This window comes from Euleptes europaea, chromosome 6, assembly GCF_029931775.1.
Source record: "Euleptes europaea isolate rEulEur1 chromosome 6, rEulEur1.hap1, whole genome shotgun sequence".
Classification (NCBI taxonomy): Eukaryota; Metazoa; Chordata; class Lepidosauria; order Squamata; family Sphaerodactylidae; genus Euleptes; species Euleptes europaea.
Window position 1 is genome coordinate 80597688 of NC_079317.1, and position 19707 is coordinate 80617394.

At 42.7% G+C, this 19707-nt stretch overlaps 1 protein-coding gene across 1 annotated transcript in view; it reads left to right on the plus strand.

Annotated features, from left to right (window-relative positions):
• Positions 1 to 19707, plus strand: part of SPON1 (spondin 1) — a 362076-nt gene that overhangs the window by 334260 nt on the left and 8109 nt on the right. Inside the window, exons 8-10 of the mRNA XM_056851935.1 lie at positions 3293 to 3494; positions 15989 to 16129; positions 17163 to 17241. Coding sequence (XP_056707913.1) covers positions 3293 to 3494; positions 15989 to 16129; positions 17163 to 17241 — 422 coding nt within the window. The remainder of the gene's footprint in view (positions 1 to 3292; positions 3495 to 15988; positions 16130 to 17162; positions 17242 to 19707) is intronic.

Consider the following 19707-nt stretch of genomic DNA (forward strand, 5'->3'; position numbering starts at 1 on the left):
AACAGCACTGCCACATGAATAAATTACCTTGAAAGGAAACGAGCATGTAAAATCTCGCTCAAAAAGAGAAAATACCCATGGGAAGGGTGTCCTACATTCACATAATGATCAATGATGAATAGGCAGATGTGTACATAGACTGCAGGGGGTGGGAGAGAGATTGAAAAAAAAATGCTGTCAGAACTAAGTGGTAGTAGAAAAATAGAAAAATGGTGGAGAAAGCACACCATTGCAAAATGTGCATCTAAATACCCATTCCTCTTGCTGTAGCCCCTAAACCATATATCTTAAGAGTATCAATTCACTTCGCTAAGCTATTCCAAAAGAAGTGATATGACGATTGCAGGGCTTTGACCATCCCAGCGCAAACACAATTAATTTCCGCAGGGATTTGCTCCATTACTGCAATTCTAAAATTGATCCATGGAGCCGAGATCCTGACCTAGCTAAATCAGTCGAAAACCTTGCTGCTTAGTTCACTTGGTGTTTGTCAATCCATCAAAGATATTCCTAGTGGAGAGGCATGTTTGTTCAAGGGAAGCAACAACTGAGCACTAATGGCTGGAGTCTTTAGAACTGGACTGGCTGAAACACTACAAAGCAAAGAGCAATCTTATCATAGCTGCTAGGTGATGGATGAGATGACAGCAAAAGTCTTTTCATCTGTACTAGTCGTGGTGCCCTATCCATCTCACGAGCGCTGGCACATAGAATTGGCTCGGTTTGCTCCTTGGAGGCCGCTGAAGGAAACAAAGACAGAATTTGATCTTAGGTGGCATAGGCATGCTTGTGAAGGGCATAACTTAACCTATAAGCATTTTCCTACAAAAGGATTCTGTAGTTCATACAATCGGCAATTACTCCTATTATAGCCAGATTGTGTGTAACTTTATTGATAGTGAAGGTGGGATATGCATTTTCTAATATAAATAAAAACAAATACTTATTGGAGACAATTGGTCAGAACTTTGATTACCTTCCTTACTTTTTTAACCTTTGGTTTCAATAAGAATGTTCAATACACCATCATATAGTGACATGACTATAACAATCTGCACCCCATCTTTTTAACTTATATTTGGCTGATCTCTCTACATTTTTGCATCAGGTTGATGGACTTTCCCCTAAACTAATCGCTAAATCAATTCCCCTTCTACTGTATGCTGATGATGCAGTGCTTTTATCATGCATTAAAATAGGCCTCAATTGTCTTCTGCAAGTTTTTACAACCTTTTGTTTAGAGAACAATTTAAAAATAAATTATGAGAAAACTAAGGTAATGGTCTTTTCAAGGACCTGGCACCCCATGTCTTGGAGATTTGATTTTGACTATAACAATCATTCACCTTACCCCACCCCCCTAAAATTGAAATGGTTCTTACCAACCTGGCATCTGAATTCAGTCTTTGTCTATACTTTGGATTTCAAATGGTTCATAAATTTCATTCATGTAACTGAAATTAATTCCTTCCCCTCCTCACTGCAGTGCCCATCTCATGTGTTCCCCACCCCGTGAATTCCATAGTCCTTGATGAACTTTTTTGATGGTCAACAGCTGGAAACTGGTAGGATTCAGTCCAGTACATTGTTAGTATAACTGCCTGCATGTAGTAGAAAGGTTAAAAGAAATACCAGATTATAAGAGGGGGGGCAGGAAGGTTTGCATCAGTGTTTGGCTCTCGTGGCCCTTTCTATGCATACCTAGGGTAGTGCCGACCACTCTGGGGTCAGGAAGCAATTTTCCTCCAGGCCAGATTGGCCAGGGATCCAGGAGGGTTTTTTTGCCATCTTCTGAGCATAGAGTAGGAGTCGCAGGGGTGTGTGTGTGGGGGGGGGGAGGTAGTTGTGAATTTCCTGCATTGTGCAGGGGGTTGGACTAGATGACCCTGATGGTCCCTTCCAACTCTATGATTCTACCTCTGTAGGTGAAAATGAGAGGCCAGTGACTTATACTATAATGTAGTGATGCCACTTTGTTCTTTTCCCTTTCTTTAAGTGTGCTGTATTTTTTCTGCCTAATTACATGATCCTGTAAATATTAAAGATGAAGCATTAGGACTCCTGAATCCACTACAATATTACAAAATGGTATTTTGTAAGAACTGTACTATTTCTGCTGGCCATTGTTTATGCCCTCCCCCCCCCCCTACATCCCAGGGCTACGTTTTGTGGAAGCATTTGCAATACACTGACAGCAGGATGATAAAAAACGAGAATCACTGATGTCTCAATCGTGCCTCATCCTTGGGGCCCTTTGGCTCTTCTGATTCATTTTGGACTACGACTATCTGTGCTGGCTTCCAATAACAGAACATTTCACCTGTGGAGGAGGGCAGGTGCCAGAGATCAGTGCCAATCATTAGAATGTCACAGGAGCGCAAGCCTAACCATATGGATCAAGCCACTAGTTTTGCACATGTTACTATGGGGATGGGTTAGAAGGACCGTCAGTCATTGAAGACCTTTGGCCAGCCCATTGCACAACATGATTGATTCCGTATGCAATGCAGGCTCTGCATAAGGGAATCCTTGGCAAGAGCATAAGAATCAGGGTGTGCTGCTTATTGCCACAGATATTCTTTGGCAGAAACTTGCACAATACTTGGCTACAGTATCTTCTGGCTGATGCAGTAAATCTCACACATGCTTGAGCATGAAAAGCTAACTAATTATAGTTTTGAAAAGATTGCCCATATGAACTTTTTAGTTAGAGCCCAGCACAAGCCTTTTCAAAAATCCATCAGAGAACCACGCAAGGACTACGTCTTCAGAATACCTCTACTTCATTACCTACAGCTTTAAAGAAACATTCTTCCATGAGTGTGAGGTGATTCATGTGTTTCCTTATCAAGTGACTTGAACTTCCAATAAAATCTTTTAAAAGGAGCAAATAGCCACTTCATTAAGTAATACACATGCTCATCTGAGTGCTGAAAAAGATATAGTATAGTATAACAATATCGAACACTTTGTCATCTCAATCTTTGATGTTTCTAATACATGCAGATATTCTGCTGCCTGTCACCATGATCCTAAAATCACTTTGCTGGAAATAACCATGTCAGCTTCGGTTTGACTGCTCACAAAAATGTTTTATAGGTTACCACATAACTCTCTCTCTCTATATATTTTTTTCCCTGCAGTATTCAAGATGACAGCTTCTCAAATAGCAAACTTTACTTCATATCTCTCTCTCTCTCTCTCTCTCTCTCTCTCTCTCTCTCTCTCTCTCTCTCTCTCTCTCTCTCTCTCTCTCTCTCTCTCTCTCTCTCTCTCTCTTTTCCATTTACAGGAGAGCTGCGCCCTCTGCTGAATTTTCGGTGGACAGAACACGCCATCTGATGTCTTTCCTTACCATGCTAGGGCCCAGTCCGGACTGGAACGTAGGACTGTCAGCTGAGGACTTGTGTACCAAAGAATGTGGGTGGGTCCAGAAGGTTGTTCAAGATCTGATACCATGGGATGCCGGCACTGACAGTGGGGTGACCTATGAGGTACCTGAGACTATTTATCTTTGCTTAGAACGAATGCTATTTTCTTTGACTGAATCATACAAAATCTTAAGAAATAGCCATGTCTGCTATTTACATTTAGGTGCCACAGTAGCCAAATGAAAGAAGTGGAGAGTATCCATGGGTAATGGCAGATTTAATCCCTCTACCTACTGATCAGATAGAGCTAGGGTTGCCAGGTCCCTCTTCGCCATCGGCGGGAGGTTTTTGGGGTGGAGCCTGAGGTGGGCGGGGTTTGAGGAGGGGAGGGACTTCAATGCCATAGAGTCCAATGGCCAAAGCAGCCATTTTCTCCAGGCGAACTGATCTCTATGGGCTGGAGATGAGTTGTAATAACAGGAGATCTCCAGCTAGTAGATTCTTGTCTGTTCATGTCTGTCCCATAGTGGTAGAGATCAGCACAGGCTAAGGTAGACCCAATGTGATACAGTGGTTAGAGTGTTGAACTTAGATGAAGAGAGACGGGTTCAAATCTCTGCTTGACTACACAGCTCTCATGGTAGCATATGGGCAGGTCACTTGCCACATGCAAATTGCCACAATAAACCATAGTTTATAAATTACAGTTTGCTCGAGCCCTGGTTAGTTGTGATGGCTGAATGCCGATAATCCAGCCAAGTGGGATTTTTGAGTTAGCACCAAACCAGGATTTGAAACTAGGGTTCATGTTTCATTTGTTAACTAACTGTGATTGTTGTGACATATGAGTTTGCAAACCATTTTGCTGAGTAACACTATTCCTGACAGCTGTCTGGCATAGATGTGGCAGTGTTGGAGGACCTTGCTGGGCTATGGGAAGCAAGAAATAAACAAGGATTTGTAGACTATCCAGGTTTGAAGAAACTAATGGTTTATCATGATGTCTGAATTCAGCTACCACCTCTTAGCCTATCCTTTCAGGTTTTTTAGGATAAAAGGGAGGAAGGATATACTCTTTGGTCCCTGATCTGCTGGTCAAAGTCCACTAAACTGCACTAGTTCTAGCTCATAACAAGTCCTTAGGATGAAGAACGTTCCTCAGAACAGCGCATAGTTGGCAACTTTAGTGGCAAGTACCACTTTTGGGGCATATGCCAAAACAGTCAACCTCTTAGCCAACTCCAATTCTTTTTTATAATCCAGTTCTTTCATTTGGAGGAGGGAGGGACAACGAGTTGAGAATGTGACTCGTGCATGGGAAAGGCTAATTATGGCATCAAAGCAAATTTGTTGTTTGTAGCAATCAATGGGATGAACACCAGCTTAACTGATGATTGTTCTGGATTCCTATGGGCTTCATCCTATGGATAAATGTTAGCTCTCACAGTTTTCTAAACAGAATCCCCATCCTTGTAATTGCTTGCCTCTGCTTTCAGGGGGTGTTATGTCTCAAAGGCCTAGATGACACAAACAACAGAGACCATAGGACTCCCTTCTTTCTTAAACTGGAACATGTCCAGAGGATGGCACCAAACATGTTAAGGGGTCTGGAGACCAAGTCCTATGAGGAAAGGTTGAAGGAGTTGGGTATGTTTAGCCTGAAGAGGAAACGAGCGAGAGGTGATATGATAACCATCTTCAAGTACTTGAAGGGCTGTCACATAGAGGATGGCGCCATTTTCTGTTGCCTCAGAAGGTCAGACCAGAACCAACAGGCTGAAATTAAATCAAAAGAGTTTCCGTCTAGACATTAGGAAGAATTTTCTAACAGTTACAGCAGTTCCTCAGTGGAACAGGCTTCCTCAGGAGGTGGTAAGCTCTCCTTCCCTGGAGGTTTTTAAGAAGAGGTTAGATGGCCATCTGTCAGCAATGCTGATTCTATGACCTTAAGCAGATGATGAGAGGGAGGGCATCTTGGCCATCTTCTGGGCATGGAGTATGGGTCACTGGGGGTGTTGGGGGGAGGTAGTTGTGAATGTCCTGCATTGTGCAGGGGGTTGGACTAGATGACCCTGGTGGTCCCTTCCAACTTATGATTCTATGATTCTATAAACTCCATGCTATTTTCATGTCTCTATCATTACTCCTAGCACACACCCACTGAACAACGGTAAGGGCACAAAGAGGACCTCCATTATTTTTGTGAGTCTGGGTCTCATGCCTGATTCTGTGGGATCCCATATAGCTCACAGACTCAGCTGTCATATTTGGGAAATAGAAGGTTAATGTAGCCCTGTAATTATAAGCCGTGTGTTAACATTACATAAAGTTAGTATCCCCCAAGCAGCATGGGTATAATAACTTTAGTACAGGCAAAGGATCAATACATTGTAATTAAACATTAGACTGTCCCTCAGGGACAGTGGAAGAATGCTGAATATCAAGTAAAAACTGTTTTCTGTAAGTTTGTGCCAGATGTTTAATGTCCTGTATAGTATAGAGACAATATGCACTCCCTGACCTTACAGGTGACAAAATATAGTTTTTTGTTTGCTTTTTTGGAACCACTTCCTTGCTACAAAAAATTGCACAATATAGGATCAAAATATCTGTATGGGAGTCACTCAGTGATATGTAATACAGTTTTTGTATCTCTTCTAAAACTCATAATATGTTGTCATGCTAAGTAAATTTTCATGTTAAACACTTAAAAAAAACAACAACCCATAATATGCAAAATTGCCTGCCTCCATTTAGGCACAGAATACTGATCCATATGTTTTGCCCAGTGGGACAAATTGCAACTCCCATTTCAAAACAGGAAAATGGCATAGGGAAGTTTGGCCCAGAGATCCTGTGTGAGCCGGATTTTCTATTAAAATGAAATGTATAAATGAGGAAGAAGAGTTGTTTTTTATATCCTGTTTTTCTCTACTTTAAGGAGTCTCAAAGCAGTTTACAATCACAATCCCTTCCTCTCTCCCCCCCAACAGGCACCTTATGAGGTAGGTGGGGTTGAGAGAGTTCTGAGAGAACTGTGACTGGCCCAAGGTCACCCAACAGACTTCATGTGGAGGAGTGGGGAAACTACCTCAATTCACTAGCGTAGAGTCTGCTATTCATGTGGAGGAGTGGGGAATCAAACCCAGTTCTCCAGATTAGAGTCCACCACTCTTAACCACTATACCACACTGGATGAGCATTTTCTGTTGACACCAGTTTACAAAATGACCCTTAGAACACGCAAAATAATTTCTCCCTTGGCTTCACCGACTAGCAATCTCACTCATTATCTCGTCCAAGATATAGGAGCTGAACCTATGACCCATTCTTGTATTCTTTGAATACAACAGGATACACATAAAGTGGGATGTGGAATGCTATAGTATAGCCCGGTCTTATCAGATCTCAGACGCTAACTAGGGTCAATACTTGGATGGGAGACCGCCAAGAAAGGCTTTGTAGAGGAAGGCAATGGCAAACCACCTCTACTTAATCACTTGCCTTGAAAACCCTGTGGGGTCAACCATAAGTCAGCTGTGATTTGACAGCACTTTACACACACATACACAAAACAGGGGCAGTCATCACCTCATACTCTGGAAGGAAGATATAATGCATTAGCATATAGATTAAATTAGGATCTACAGATGCACATGTGGAGATCTTCAGATGAATTTATTTATTCATTCATTTATGTTATTTATAGCCGAGCACTCTCTCTGAGACTCAAGGTGAATTGCATGTAGGACTGCCAATTTCCCAGCAGAAGTGGGGGATTTCCTGCTCCTGGCTCTTGCTTACTACCACTGCTCCTTCAGGTGGGAGAATAAAAATAATGTTTAAAAAAATGCCCTTGGTGACAGAGTGACATCACTTTTGGGGATAACCCAGAAGTGATGGTGGGCCTCTCTAGGAATTGCCAGAAACTCTATGTCTTTACCACAGAGTTTCTGGTTATTCCTAGAAAGGCATGATGTTACTTCCAGGTTTTTCCCCAAAGTGATGTCACATCATTGCCAATGGTGCCCCCTCCCCATGCTACCATCTCCTGGACTCTCAGACGTTGCCAGGCTGTGCAACCCTAATCATATGTTATAAAACAATGTAATCAGAATAAGACATCTAATAAACAAAGCAATAGAACTAGAACCATAAAGTTTGAAAAACAATGCAAAAAGAAAAAGGTGTCAGACATGCCGAAAGCAGAATTACAGAAGTAGAAAACAATTCCGTAAGAGCAGGATAATACATATACTAAACATTGACATAGTCTGCAATCCTGTTCCTTTTATAAAACCTGCCCTCATGAACCATTCCATTATAATACAGCCCTATTCCCTTTATAAACAGTTGCTTTACATAGTTTGCGAACTGCCAGAAGAGTAGGATTCTACCTGACCTCCTCAGGCAGGCTATTCCACAAGGTGGCGACCACATATATGGGAAGCTATCGATCTTACCCATTTGCATGGTAGCAATTTTAGAAGGCTTTGTTCAGATGAGTGCAGTTGTTCACAGTGGAGCAAAGAGCAGGAGAGATGGTCCTGCAGATATGTGGGTCCAATCTACGGTTGCCGGGCCCCTCCTCGCCGCTGGCAGGAGGTTTTTGGAGCGGAGCCTGAGGAGGGCAGGGTTTGGGAGGGGAGGGACTTCAATGCCAAAGAGTCCAATCGCCAAAGCGGCCATTTTCTCCAGGTGAACTTATCTCTATCGGCTAGAGATCAGTTGTAATAGCAGGAAATCTCCAGCTAGTACCTGGAGGTTGGCAACCCTAGTCCAATCAGATATATGGGCCAATCAGGAAGTGCATCATCCATGGTTGTACACTGGAATAAGGACCTCATGTAAACACGACGACACTCTGAAATTAGTTGAACTTTTTAGGATCCCAACCTTTCTGAGGCTCAAAGTTTCATATAAGTAGCCTGCCCCATTCCCTCCAGTTGTGAGGACTGATATTTGTTCATATCTTCACTGCACAAATGGAGCATCCCCCAACATTGTAAAGCATGGCACCTTAATGTTTTCATACATTTCTGTACACGTGGCACACTGGAGATTCCGAATTCACACTGGGGCTGCTAGTTCAGGATAATCACATTTACTGATGGTGTCAAGCTATCAAGCTTTTAAAAAACAGCACAAGCTAAGCTATTTGCATTGTCTGTTACCTGTGATAAAGCAATGGCTCTGTTTTCACTTTTTGTTACTAAACAATCCAAATTGTTATATATGTGTGTGTAAAGTGCCGTCAAGTCGCAGCCGACTTATGGCAACCCCTTTTGGGGTTTTCATGGCAAGTGACTAACAGAGGTGGTTTGCCAGTGCCTTCCTCTGCACAGCAACCCTGGTATTCCTTGGTGGTCTCCCATCCACATACTAACCAGGGCTGACCCTGCTTAGCTTCTGAGATTTGACGAGATCAGGCTAGCCTGGGCCATCCAGGTCAGGGCAAAATGTTATATACTAACATGTAAAATAATGTTTGCAGACCTCAGTAAGTGATTCAAATGCTCTGTTGGGGAAAGCAGACCATTTTGAAGGCAGTCCAATGAGCATGGCCTGAACATAATTTGTCACAATTTATGAACGTCCACGCTGAGATAACCAGTGCTGTGTGCCATTTTCTAACCAAGGCTTCTGCGGCACAGTGTAATGAAGATTTCTGTGATTCGCAGCAGGACGCCCGATATCTTACCGTTCTGTCATATTGCTCAGTGTGCTCTTATCAAACTTCCTGCCTCCTATCATTTTGTGCTGTTTTAGGGGAATTATTTTTTCCAAGCTCTGTATTGCCTTCCCACAGAAGCTTCTGTTTGAATCTCCCTCCCCCTATGTGTTCTTCCTCATTTTACATTTTACTATTAAACCTCCTCTCCAGGTCCCTTTCTGACCGTATCCTCACTGTCAGTCAATAGTCCCCAAGTTATTACTGCCTGGATTTTATAAATGAGTTGTTTACTTTCTCTCCCAGTGCATTAATAAAGATGGCTGCAGAAACCAGAACCAAAACAACTTGCCAACTAGTATATCAGTTATTGTTATCCATTGAAACAGGCTCTTGAACCAAAATAATGAAGATGAACTAGTCTGGAAAATCACCTAAAATGCATAAACAGATGTACTGTTCTCATTTTAGCACACCATGCCATGTCAAAAACATGTAATTAAATTGGCATTCGGAGTCTACTGCCACTAGCCTAGTAAATTGCTTGTATTGACATTTTACACTGAAAGGAAGACGATATTAGACAAGTCCTTGACTGAATGTACAGTCCTATGGATCAGCTTTGCTTGCAACAGGGCACTTTATGATCTTCTGGTGTACCATTTATATTTTAACTTATCCATGGTACTTATGGTTTCCTTAACAAGCATTTGGTAGTCTCATGTACAGCATCCCATTAAATCTGTTTTGAACAGATATAGGTGTAAACATTCAGTGTAATAATTCGCTTTTTAATAAACTACTACTTCTTCTTCTTCTTCTTGCTCGAACTGTCTTTGAGAACACCTGTATGAGGTTACTTCTCTCTATATATTGTCGAAGGCTTTCACGGTCAGAGTTCATTGGTTCTTGTAGGTTATCCGGGCTGTGTGACCGTGGTCTTGGTATTTTCTTCCCTGACGTTTCGCCAGCAGCTGTGGCAGGCACCAGCTGTGGATGCCTGCCACAGTTGCTGGCGAAATGGCAGGAAAGAAAATACCAAGACCACGGTCACACAGCCCGGATAACTTACTTTTCTCTATTCCTTCAAATCCCTCCTCAAAACCCATCTTGGGGATGCCATTTTTGGTACAACCCTTTAGTTCCCATGCACTACCAAAACTTAAAACTAAGTAAGTGTGCCAGCAGTGCATTTTCTTCCTCAGTTTCTCTCCCTCTCCCTCCTTCATTGCCTCTCTTGCATCAACCTGTATATGTATGCAGAGCAGGGACCTGTAGTGCAAAGAACACGGACAGTGCAACAACAACATTAATTGACTTAGAGAAATATGAAAAATATGGAAAAGTTTGAATGAGAACCCCAAAATATACTCTAGACTGGTACAAACCACTGCTGTTTTGCATTCAGCACTGAAACACAATATTTTTTATTGTTTACTCCTCACGTATATGACTCCACTTGCTTATCTTTCCATCTCTCTCTTGAAATATGATTCAGCTATATATATTTCTTCCAACATTTGTAGGGCATTTCTCCCCAATATTCTCTGTACTGGTGGACTGATAATACAGTAGAAACCAACTGTCTGAAAAATGAAAAACAATGTCCTCCATTCAAATGCGAGTTTCTAGTGGATGATTCTAATCTGAGTGGGAACACAAAGAATTCAGGAAGATACTTTCCATAGTTTCATTGAAAAAAACCGAAGTATATATTTGTCTATGTGCTTCTTCTGCCACCTGCCGGCTTTCTGCAGTCATTGTCCCAAAGAAGTCTGGAAATGCTGGGATTCTAATTTTTAAAATGATATATAATGAGTAGAAGGTGATAAAATATAAATTTTATTGCTAAGCAAACAGTGATTCTTTTTATCATTTAAAATCTTAAAAATTGCTGTGCCTTAAAAGTTGATTACTTATCAAGGAGTCGTGAGATCTTGTGATCTAGAGAATCAGATAAATGAAGACCAAATAAGAGTTTCTGCCCTTGCACATTTTGAACAGATGTTTGGTTTGGGATGTTTCGATGGAAATTAAAAAAACTAGGACAGTATTTAATTAATTAATTAACATTTATTTATAGTCTGCCTTTCTCACTGGGACTCAAGGCTGATTACATAGAGTATGCCAATACAATCAACAGGATGGGACAGCCAATAAATCATGCAATGGAAATCAGGAACCAACTAGAAATCTGAAAATGGAACTGAAGCAAAGCATAAGTATTTAACATGATGTGTTAAAGGATGCAAAAATTACATAGTAGGGTTCTACTTACAGCAACAGGCAGTACAGAGTATACACAGTAGTATAGACCACAATCTCTAACCCTTTACCCAAGTATCTTTTGGAAACATTTTGTTACGGTACAGCCCTATTACCTGTGTAGAAAAGCTCTCTTGAATAATTTGCATAATTTGCAGAACGCCAGGAGAGTAGCTTCCTGACTTCAACATGCAGGCCATTCCATAAGGTAGGGGTCACAATTAAAAAGCATGTGTATGGGCAGTGGTTGATCTTGCCCATTTGCAGAATGGCACTGCTGATGGCCCCGCTGTGATGAACATAGGTAGAGAGGCAGTCCTGCAGATCTGCGGGACCAAGGCCATGAAGGACTTTGTATGTGATTGCCAATACCTCAAATTGATCCCAGTGCCTGATAGGCAGCCAATGGAGTGACTGCATAGGGGCCAGATACAGTAGCTGATAGACTGGAAAGGGGACGGGCCAGAGGAACGATCTTGGGAGAAAGCATCCAACGTTCATGCACCCAACCTTCCCTGGCATTTCCACCACCAGTATCCAGCAAAGCCAGAGCCTAGTGGCTGAGGTGTAGGTGTAGCTGTAGGGTAGGGTTGCCAGGTCCCTCTTCGCCACCAGTGGGAGATTTTTGGGGTGGAACCTGAGGAGGGAGGGGGTTGGGAAGGGGAGGGACTTCAGTGCCATAGAGTCCAATTGTCAAAGTGGCCATTTTCTCCAGGTGAACTGATCTCTATCGGCTGGAGATCAGTTGAAATAGCAGGAGATCTCCAGCTAGTACCTGGAGGTTGGCAGCCCTACTGTAGGGGCAAGGGTGGTGTCATGACTCTCTGTGAGCAGCACAGAATCCTCAGAGGAGGAACCTGAGGAGCTAAGGCTAGCTAAGAAAGACCAGCAAGACCAGGGAGAGCCTAACATGGCCAAAGTGCCTGCTGACAATGGTCAAGCAGCACTAGAGTTCATTCTGCCTGAGCCTGCAATGGAGGCCTCACCACGACCCCCTGAAATAGTCACTAGGCAGGATTGAAGACCATAGCCCTCCAGGGGACACTCTCATTCTGAAGGAATGGTGATGGCAGAAGGCCTGGGCCAGGGTGGCTTAAAGGAGGCAGAATGCTTGACCGGCTGCAGGCAACCCCATCCCAGGACCAGGCAAGGAGAACAATCATTCTGACCAAAGCACAGTGCAGCTGCAGGAGGTCCTCACCTGACAACAGGGCAGCTGATCCTGATTACTTCCCAGCCTATTGAGGCTGAGGCTTGGGGAAGCTGCCTTGCTATTATCAACAGGTGCGGGCCTGTGTGCCAGTTCGAGATCTTTGCTGCCAGTGCCAGGCCTCCGGTTCCTTGCCTCCAGTTTCAGCTCCTGGCTACCTATCAGTGTTCCTGAACTTTGCTATCTAGATCTGAGGGCAGTGCTCCAGATGAGACCTGACTGGCTCTGCCTGTGGAATGCAAGACAGGAATAAGTGGAAGGAATAAGCCCCAAGAACACTAGGGATGACTTATGGATAAAGGTCCCCATTTTTTTTATACTGGGCTAGCATAGGGCTGCAATCCTAATGACACTTTCTGTGAAATTAGCCCCACTGAAATATATAAGGTGTACTTCTGAGTAAACTTGCTTAAGGTTGCTCCCTAAAAGCAAATCTCTTTCAGTCTAGCTGGTCGTTGCAAGAAAATGTCTGTAACTTCACAGGACCTTGTGTGGGTGACCTGCTCAATAGATTGTGCTTGGAAGCAAAATGAAGAAATTAGGTTACTAGCTATTATTGACATGGAAGTCGGCCATCCATTCTGTATTTGCATCTCAGTGGAAGTTGAGTTTGTTTGCTTGGTGTATTTTAAACTCCAATGCATACATGTTAAGTCTTTCAGTAGTAGGGTCCAACCTCCAGGCGGCTGGAGATCTCCCGCTATTACAACTGATCTCCAGCCAATAGAGATCAGTACACCCAGAGAAAATGGCCGCTTTGGCAATTGGACTCTATGGCATTGAAGTCCCTCCCCTCCCAAACCTTGCCCTCCTCAGGCTCTGCCCCAAAAACTTCCCACCGGTGGCAATGAAGGATCTGGCAACCCTAGATTGGACACACATATCAGCAGTACCATCTCTCCTGCTATGCTCCACTGTAAACAGCTTCCCTCATCTGAACAATTGGACTCTATGGCATTGAAGACCCTCCCCTCCCCAAACCCCGCCCTCCTCAGTTTCTGCCCCAGAAACCTCCCACCAGTGACGAAGAGAGACCTGGCAACCCTATTCAGTAGCCACACAGGAGAGGCAAAAGCATTGGAGGCAGGCTTGGCAGGATCCTGCAGGTGGTGGGTGATACCCTGCCCCCGGCTCCCATTTCCCACCAACCCCTCTGGTAGCTTCTAGGACTTTTTTATGAATTGCCATTATCATCATGGCATTATGTCACTTCCTGGGAAAATCCGGCGTGTCATCCATATGCTCTAGGAATTTCCAGAAACTTTACGGTAAAATGACCCTACCCTACTTGGACATGGAGGACATGAATTGGGGTGGGGTGGGGGATGAAGGCTCTTATGATTCAATTTAAACATTATCATTTATATATCAAAGCAGAAGATAGAAGAAGTATATAAAATATGCATGGTATGAGAACTTGCTGCAGTCTTAGATCAGTCAAATCAGAAATCATTGTGTAAACTGGAAATGATTTATGAGCACTGGCAGACATTGTTCATGGAACCTAGTGAAAAGTCAACAAAAAGTCTTTGATATTCAATTTTTATATTAAATATTTACTTGCTTCAGTATATTTGAGACAAGTTAATGAGAAATGTGAAAGTGTACAGTATGTGAGGATTTGAATAAATCAAAATGTTTGTTTTTTGGCTGCACTGGTCTTTGAGCAAGGTGCTTGGATCACAGACTCTCAACGCAATGAAATGCAGCAACATTTGTTTGGAAGACCAGAACCAATGGGTTAAAATTAAATCAAAAGAGTTTCTGTCTAGACATTAGGAAGAATTTTCTAACGGTTAGAGCAGTTCCTCAGTGGAACAGGCTTCCTCGGGAGGTGGTAAGCTCTCCTTCCCTGGAGGTTTTTAAGAAGAGGTTAGATGGCCATTTGTCAGCAATGCTGATTCTGTGACCTTAGGCAGATGATGAGAGGGAAGGCATCTTGGCCATCTTCTGGTCACTGGGGGTGTGGGGGGGAGGTAGATGTGAATGTCCTGCATTGTGCAGGGGGTTGGACTAGATGACCCTGGTGGTCCCTTCCAACTCTATAATTCTATGATTCTAAGAAGAGTAACCATTACACCACGCTGGCTCTGTAATGTAACACCCATAGGGTTGCCAGGTCCCTCTTTGGGCCATTGTAGCTGCACTTGGTTATATTAGGTCTCTCTTCATGGCTAGTTTACAAAAGGAACATTTATTACCATAACAAACAAATAATTCTAACAGTAATGGGAAGCGCCATAAACTCTCATCTATCTAGTAATCTTACTCTTTGAATAAGCAGACACTTTTTTTAAAGCTAAGAACAAGAGGAATCTATGTTAGAACATAAGAAAAGCCATGCTGGATCAAACGAAGGCCCATCAAGTTCAGCAGTCGGTTCACACAGTATCTTTTGTTCCAGATTCTTTCAGTTGTCATCTTTCTACAAGAGAGTATAATGTAAAGTGTGATACCGTGTGTGTGCATGTGTGTGTGTGTGTGTATAAAGTGCCATCAAGTCACAACCGATTTATGGCAACCCAGTAGAGTTTTCAAGGCAAGAGACTAATAGAGGTGGTTTACCATTGCCTTCTTATGCATAGCAACTCTGGTATTCCTTGGTAGTCTCCCATCCAAGTACTAGCCAGGACTGACCCTGCTTAGCTTCTGAGATGTTATGAGATCAGGCTAGCCTGGACCATCCAGGTTAGGGCATGATACCTTAAAACCTACCAATTTAAATGGGAATTGTCACACATAATTAATATAGAAAAGTTGTAATGGTTGTAAGAAATTTCAAAGGCCTCCACTTGTCATGGGAGACATCAAATTTGATCAAAAAGTTGAAAAATTACCTTTGCTTTTTGGTAACAGTAGTTATAAAACATTACCAATAACAGCCCATTCCTGCAAATTGGGCCGAAACTCTTTAGGAGGAGGCGTGACCTTGCAGCCAGCGTAAGTACGTGTTATCGCACAATTACACATATGCTGGCGGCGAGGCCCGTCCTGCCGGTGGGTGAGCATTGCGGGACCGCGCCTCGCCCCTCTGCCAGCATGGCCTCTCCGTGGTGCTGGCAACAGCATAGAGAGGCCACGCCGGTGCAGGGGGGTGGGCCGGTGGCAGGCTGGGGGGAGGAGCCACCGGTTAGGTGGCTTCCTACCCCCTTTCGGCCACTTCCGCTGGTGCCAGGAATGGCGGTGCTGCAGGTGCAGCCTCGCTATTCCCTATGAAGCGAAAAAAACCAGTTAAACAAACGAAACGGCTTTCCTCTTCCCCACCGTCCTCGTACGCCTGAGCTCAGGAATGGGCTGTAAATGTATCTGTTTATTTCCAGTGGCTACTCTGTTAGCAGAAAATATTCTGGTAGCAATGGCTAATTTTCATAGTAATTGATATAAGATTTTATGCTGAATGTACTGTTCAGTATATTGCATCTAATCATTTGGTGCTATTATATCTGTATATGTTTCTCTTTTTGACTGCAGTCACCCAACAAACCAACAGTGCCTCAAGAGAAGATAAGACCTCTCACAAGCCTGGATCATCCCCAGAGTCCCTTTTATGACCCAGAAGGAGGTTCCATTAAATCAGTAGCCAGAGTTGTCATAGAAAGGATTGCACGGAAGGTACCAGTATAAAATGCCAAATAACAAGTTGGAATATCCAGCCAAACATTTGGTCCACATATATGCCAGTCATTATTTATTCATTTACTTCATTTATACTCGACCACTCACCCATGTGAGGATCCAAATCAGCTTAACATCATTTACCTCTTCTCAATTTTATCGAGCCAAAATATATGTAGCTCAGTTGACCATTAGTAGAGCTTTCAAAGGAAATATGAGAAGCATCAAATAGAAGTTTTGAATTTCACCTCCTGTATATTTTGGACTAGTATAAATATAATGCTACAGTCTCTTAATTAAAAGAAATTAAGAGATTGGGAATGGGTTGTGAGAATGTATACAGACCCTCACCGGGGTGAATTCCTCTCCGTTTACTACAGTTAAGGGATAAGATGCCACTGAACTCTAGATAGGAGAGGAACCTGATTCCAGCCAGTAAATGGTTTAATAGTGAGTTCTCAGAAGAAGCTTAGCATTAAGGAGAAGTCTGGCACTTTGCATGGAAAGCTGATCAACATGAGATTAGCAATGTAAGTATACAACGCCAAAGTTGCTTTATTATCTATATAATTATTCAAGGATTTAGGAAATGTACACATGGCTTCTGCTGACTCACAACTTAACCATGTCTCTGATTGCATCTATTAAAAGTAATGTATGATATCATATCATAACATCCAACATTCCCCCGCCATGAGCAAGATTTATTTTCAAATCATAATAGCATTTTCAAATCTCTTTCATATTTCGGTTTGCCATTTCTCACTTATATTTATGTGTGTTTTTCCCCCCTGGGGAGAATTCTCGGTATATCTCAAGCAGAAGAGCAACCTAAACTTTGAGGCCTTTGCTTGCTAGGATGCTTTATGAGGCATAAACTTCGAAGGGCCTGGCAAAAACGGCATGCCTTCAATAATTGTGAGGGTCCAAGAGCTCAGATCTTGTTTGTACACCTTCTGGCCCTTGATTTTCCATTCCAGTGCCCACAACTATATTATTTCGTCAGCCAGTATCAATATTTTCTTCGCAGGGGGAACAGTGCAATATTGTTCCTGATAACGTTGATGACATCGTTGCAGATCTTGCAGCGGAAGCTCCCGAAGATGAAGGTACTTTTTAATTATGATGTTCTTGTGTGTGTTGGTGTTTTGTTTTGTCGTCCGGTACAGCTACTCTATATTTTATGCCTTTCCCATTATTATTGTTAGTATAAAAAGGAAGCGAAAGAACCATTTTCTCAGCCATTTATGGTAGGAGTCGGTATCATTAGTACTTAATAAACACCCACAGCAGGGAGAATGTGGGGAAATGAAAGCACTATACTAATATAAAAGAAGCTTAATCCTACTAACGTTATTTTCCTGTGCTGATTGGTCTTCATCAAGCTCTAGTATCCCCCCCACATCTAGCTGCTCTTTTTATAATAATAATTATTAATGGTTATGTGTCTACAAGGACAGTCTGCTACCCTTGTAAACTTATGCATAGAATTCATATGAGAGAAAGAATAAGGTCAGCTGGTGCATATGTTCTAGTATCTTATCTTTTTAAAGATGATGGAGTGCATTTTACAAGTTAAAAGGACTGTATATTGTCTGTCTCCCCCCACCCCCCTTTGAAATTTAAGTGACAGTTCACCACCTCAGTCTCATTTTGGCTGCTTTTTTCTGTTATGGAAGCCATTTCTGTGTTGTTAGTAATGGCCTCAATGAATGTTGTGATGTGAGCACCACAGTACATTTATACGTAATTTTTTTCCTCTGTGCTGACTGCTGAAGGTTATCTTGGTAACGGCAGAAACGTTTTTACTGGGTTTTTTTATAGTCTCTTTTCAATACCTGGCATAAAGGCCTTATCCAGATTATGGATTTGGAGACTTACAAAAGTATAGGAATTTGTCCCCATTTCTTTCTTAGCATCCAACCTCCGTGTAGGCACTGCTGGTATATCTTCAAATCTTCGAAGTACTGGGAAACTTTATTGCCTAACAAGATACAGACCAGGTATAGAGAATCAACAAGGAAAACTTTTTAATGTAGAGATATAGAGAATCAACAAGGAAAACTAAGACAGTAGGCAGTTGTACTACAAATATCAAGTACAAAGAAATAATAAGCAGCAGGGCAGGAGACCAGCGTTGAGGCAGTCACCTGGTGTTTGGGCGGTGATGAGGGGGTCAGCTGTGCATATACCACCCCGGCCAACAGCAACCCAACAGCAGAGGCAGCAGGGGGAAAGTCCAGCTCCAACACAGTCCCCTGACATTCAGACAGCGAAGGAGGAGTCAGCCGCATACATACTGCCCCGGCCAGCGGCAGCCTGACAGCAGCACAGACCCAGTCCGACAGCAGGCCCGAAGTCACCCCCCCACAACTGAAGCAGCAGGAACATGCACTCCTGACGCTGTCCCCTTGGGCGGAGGGGGTTCACCCATCTAGGAGGCAAAGCCTAGCTCTTTGGACCTTATATGCCCTCAGGAAGGAGGCAGGGCCAAAAGATGGTAGAAGGGTAAGAGATGGAGCAACCCCTATTTAAGGCAGTGCTCAAGCTGAGGCCGGGGAGTATAGCAGGCTGAGGGTGTGCTTAGCTGTGGCTACAATACCCAAAGCCAGAGAGAGCTAATAGAGATGAGTTAACCACCTGATCTCAGAGTCTGAAGGCAGTGAAGCATAAGCCTGCCAAGAGGGGGGGAACCACGGACCCGCTGACCAACAGGGGTGCAGTGGCAGAGCTTTGCATGCTTGGATAAATGGAACAGAATAACGGGAAGGGAATTCAGATGTTAGAACTCCTCCCTCCCTAAATAGATGTAATTACATATTAAACATTGTTCAAGCAGTAGGTTGCTATTATAGTATTGGTGGGACATCTAATATCCCTTTGTAAACACTACTGCACTACTATAGACATCAAGGTCATTCATGCTATATGATACACGACAGTCTTTTTAGAAAATATGCATTTCTGGTATATCCAACTGATGAAATCAAGAGTCATGTTTAAAGCAAATAGAAACTACCAATTTAGAGAATGCCTTAAGTCAAGTCCTTGCTTTGATCAAGAGTTCTTACTTTGATGGAAACAGAAAATATGTGTTTCCTTTCTAACTCCCTTATATCAAATGTTTTTGGGATATTGTGCTCTCATACTTCTGTTATTTTAAAGTTCTGATATTTTGTGTAGGATACTGCCACATGCTTTGCTTAGGAGAAAGAATCCTTTTTGGGGTGTACCCACAGCTGATATTATTGGGGGCCATTGGGCTAGGTAGAATGTGTAATTGTAAACATGAGTTTATGCTCAAGTGAGTGTGCATAACTACAAAACAGAAAATTGAATGTTTGCATATGTCAGTGTGCAGAGTGCAAGTGGCAGAATACTGAGAAACCACTTCTGGGTATAAATGAGAATGTATAACAAATGTGACAGTGGATGATTAATAAAGAAAACAGTGTGGCCGGCATGAAGAAGGCAGAGTGGACAACCCAAGAAGTATCAGGGAAGAATTCTTCTTTGATTCTTTTTGAGTTTCTATTTGTTCTGAAAGCCATTTTTCAGGGCAGCCATTGTAGGAT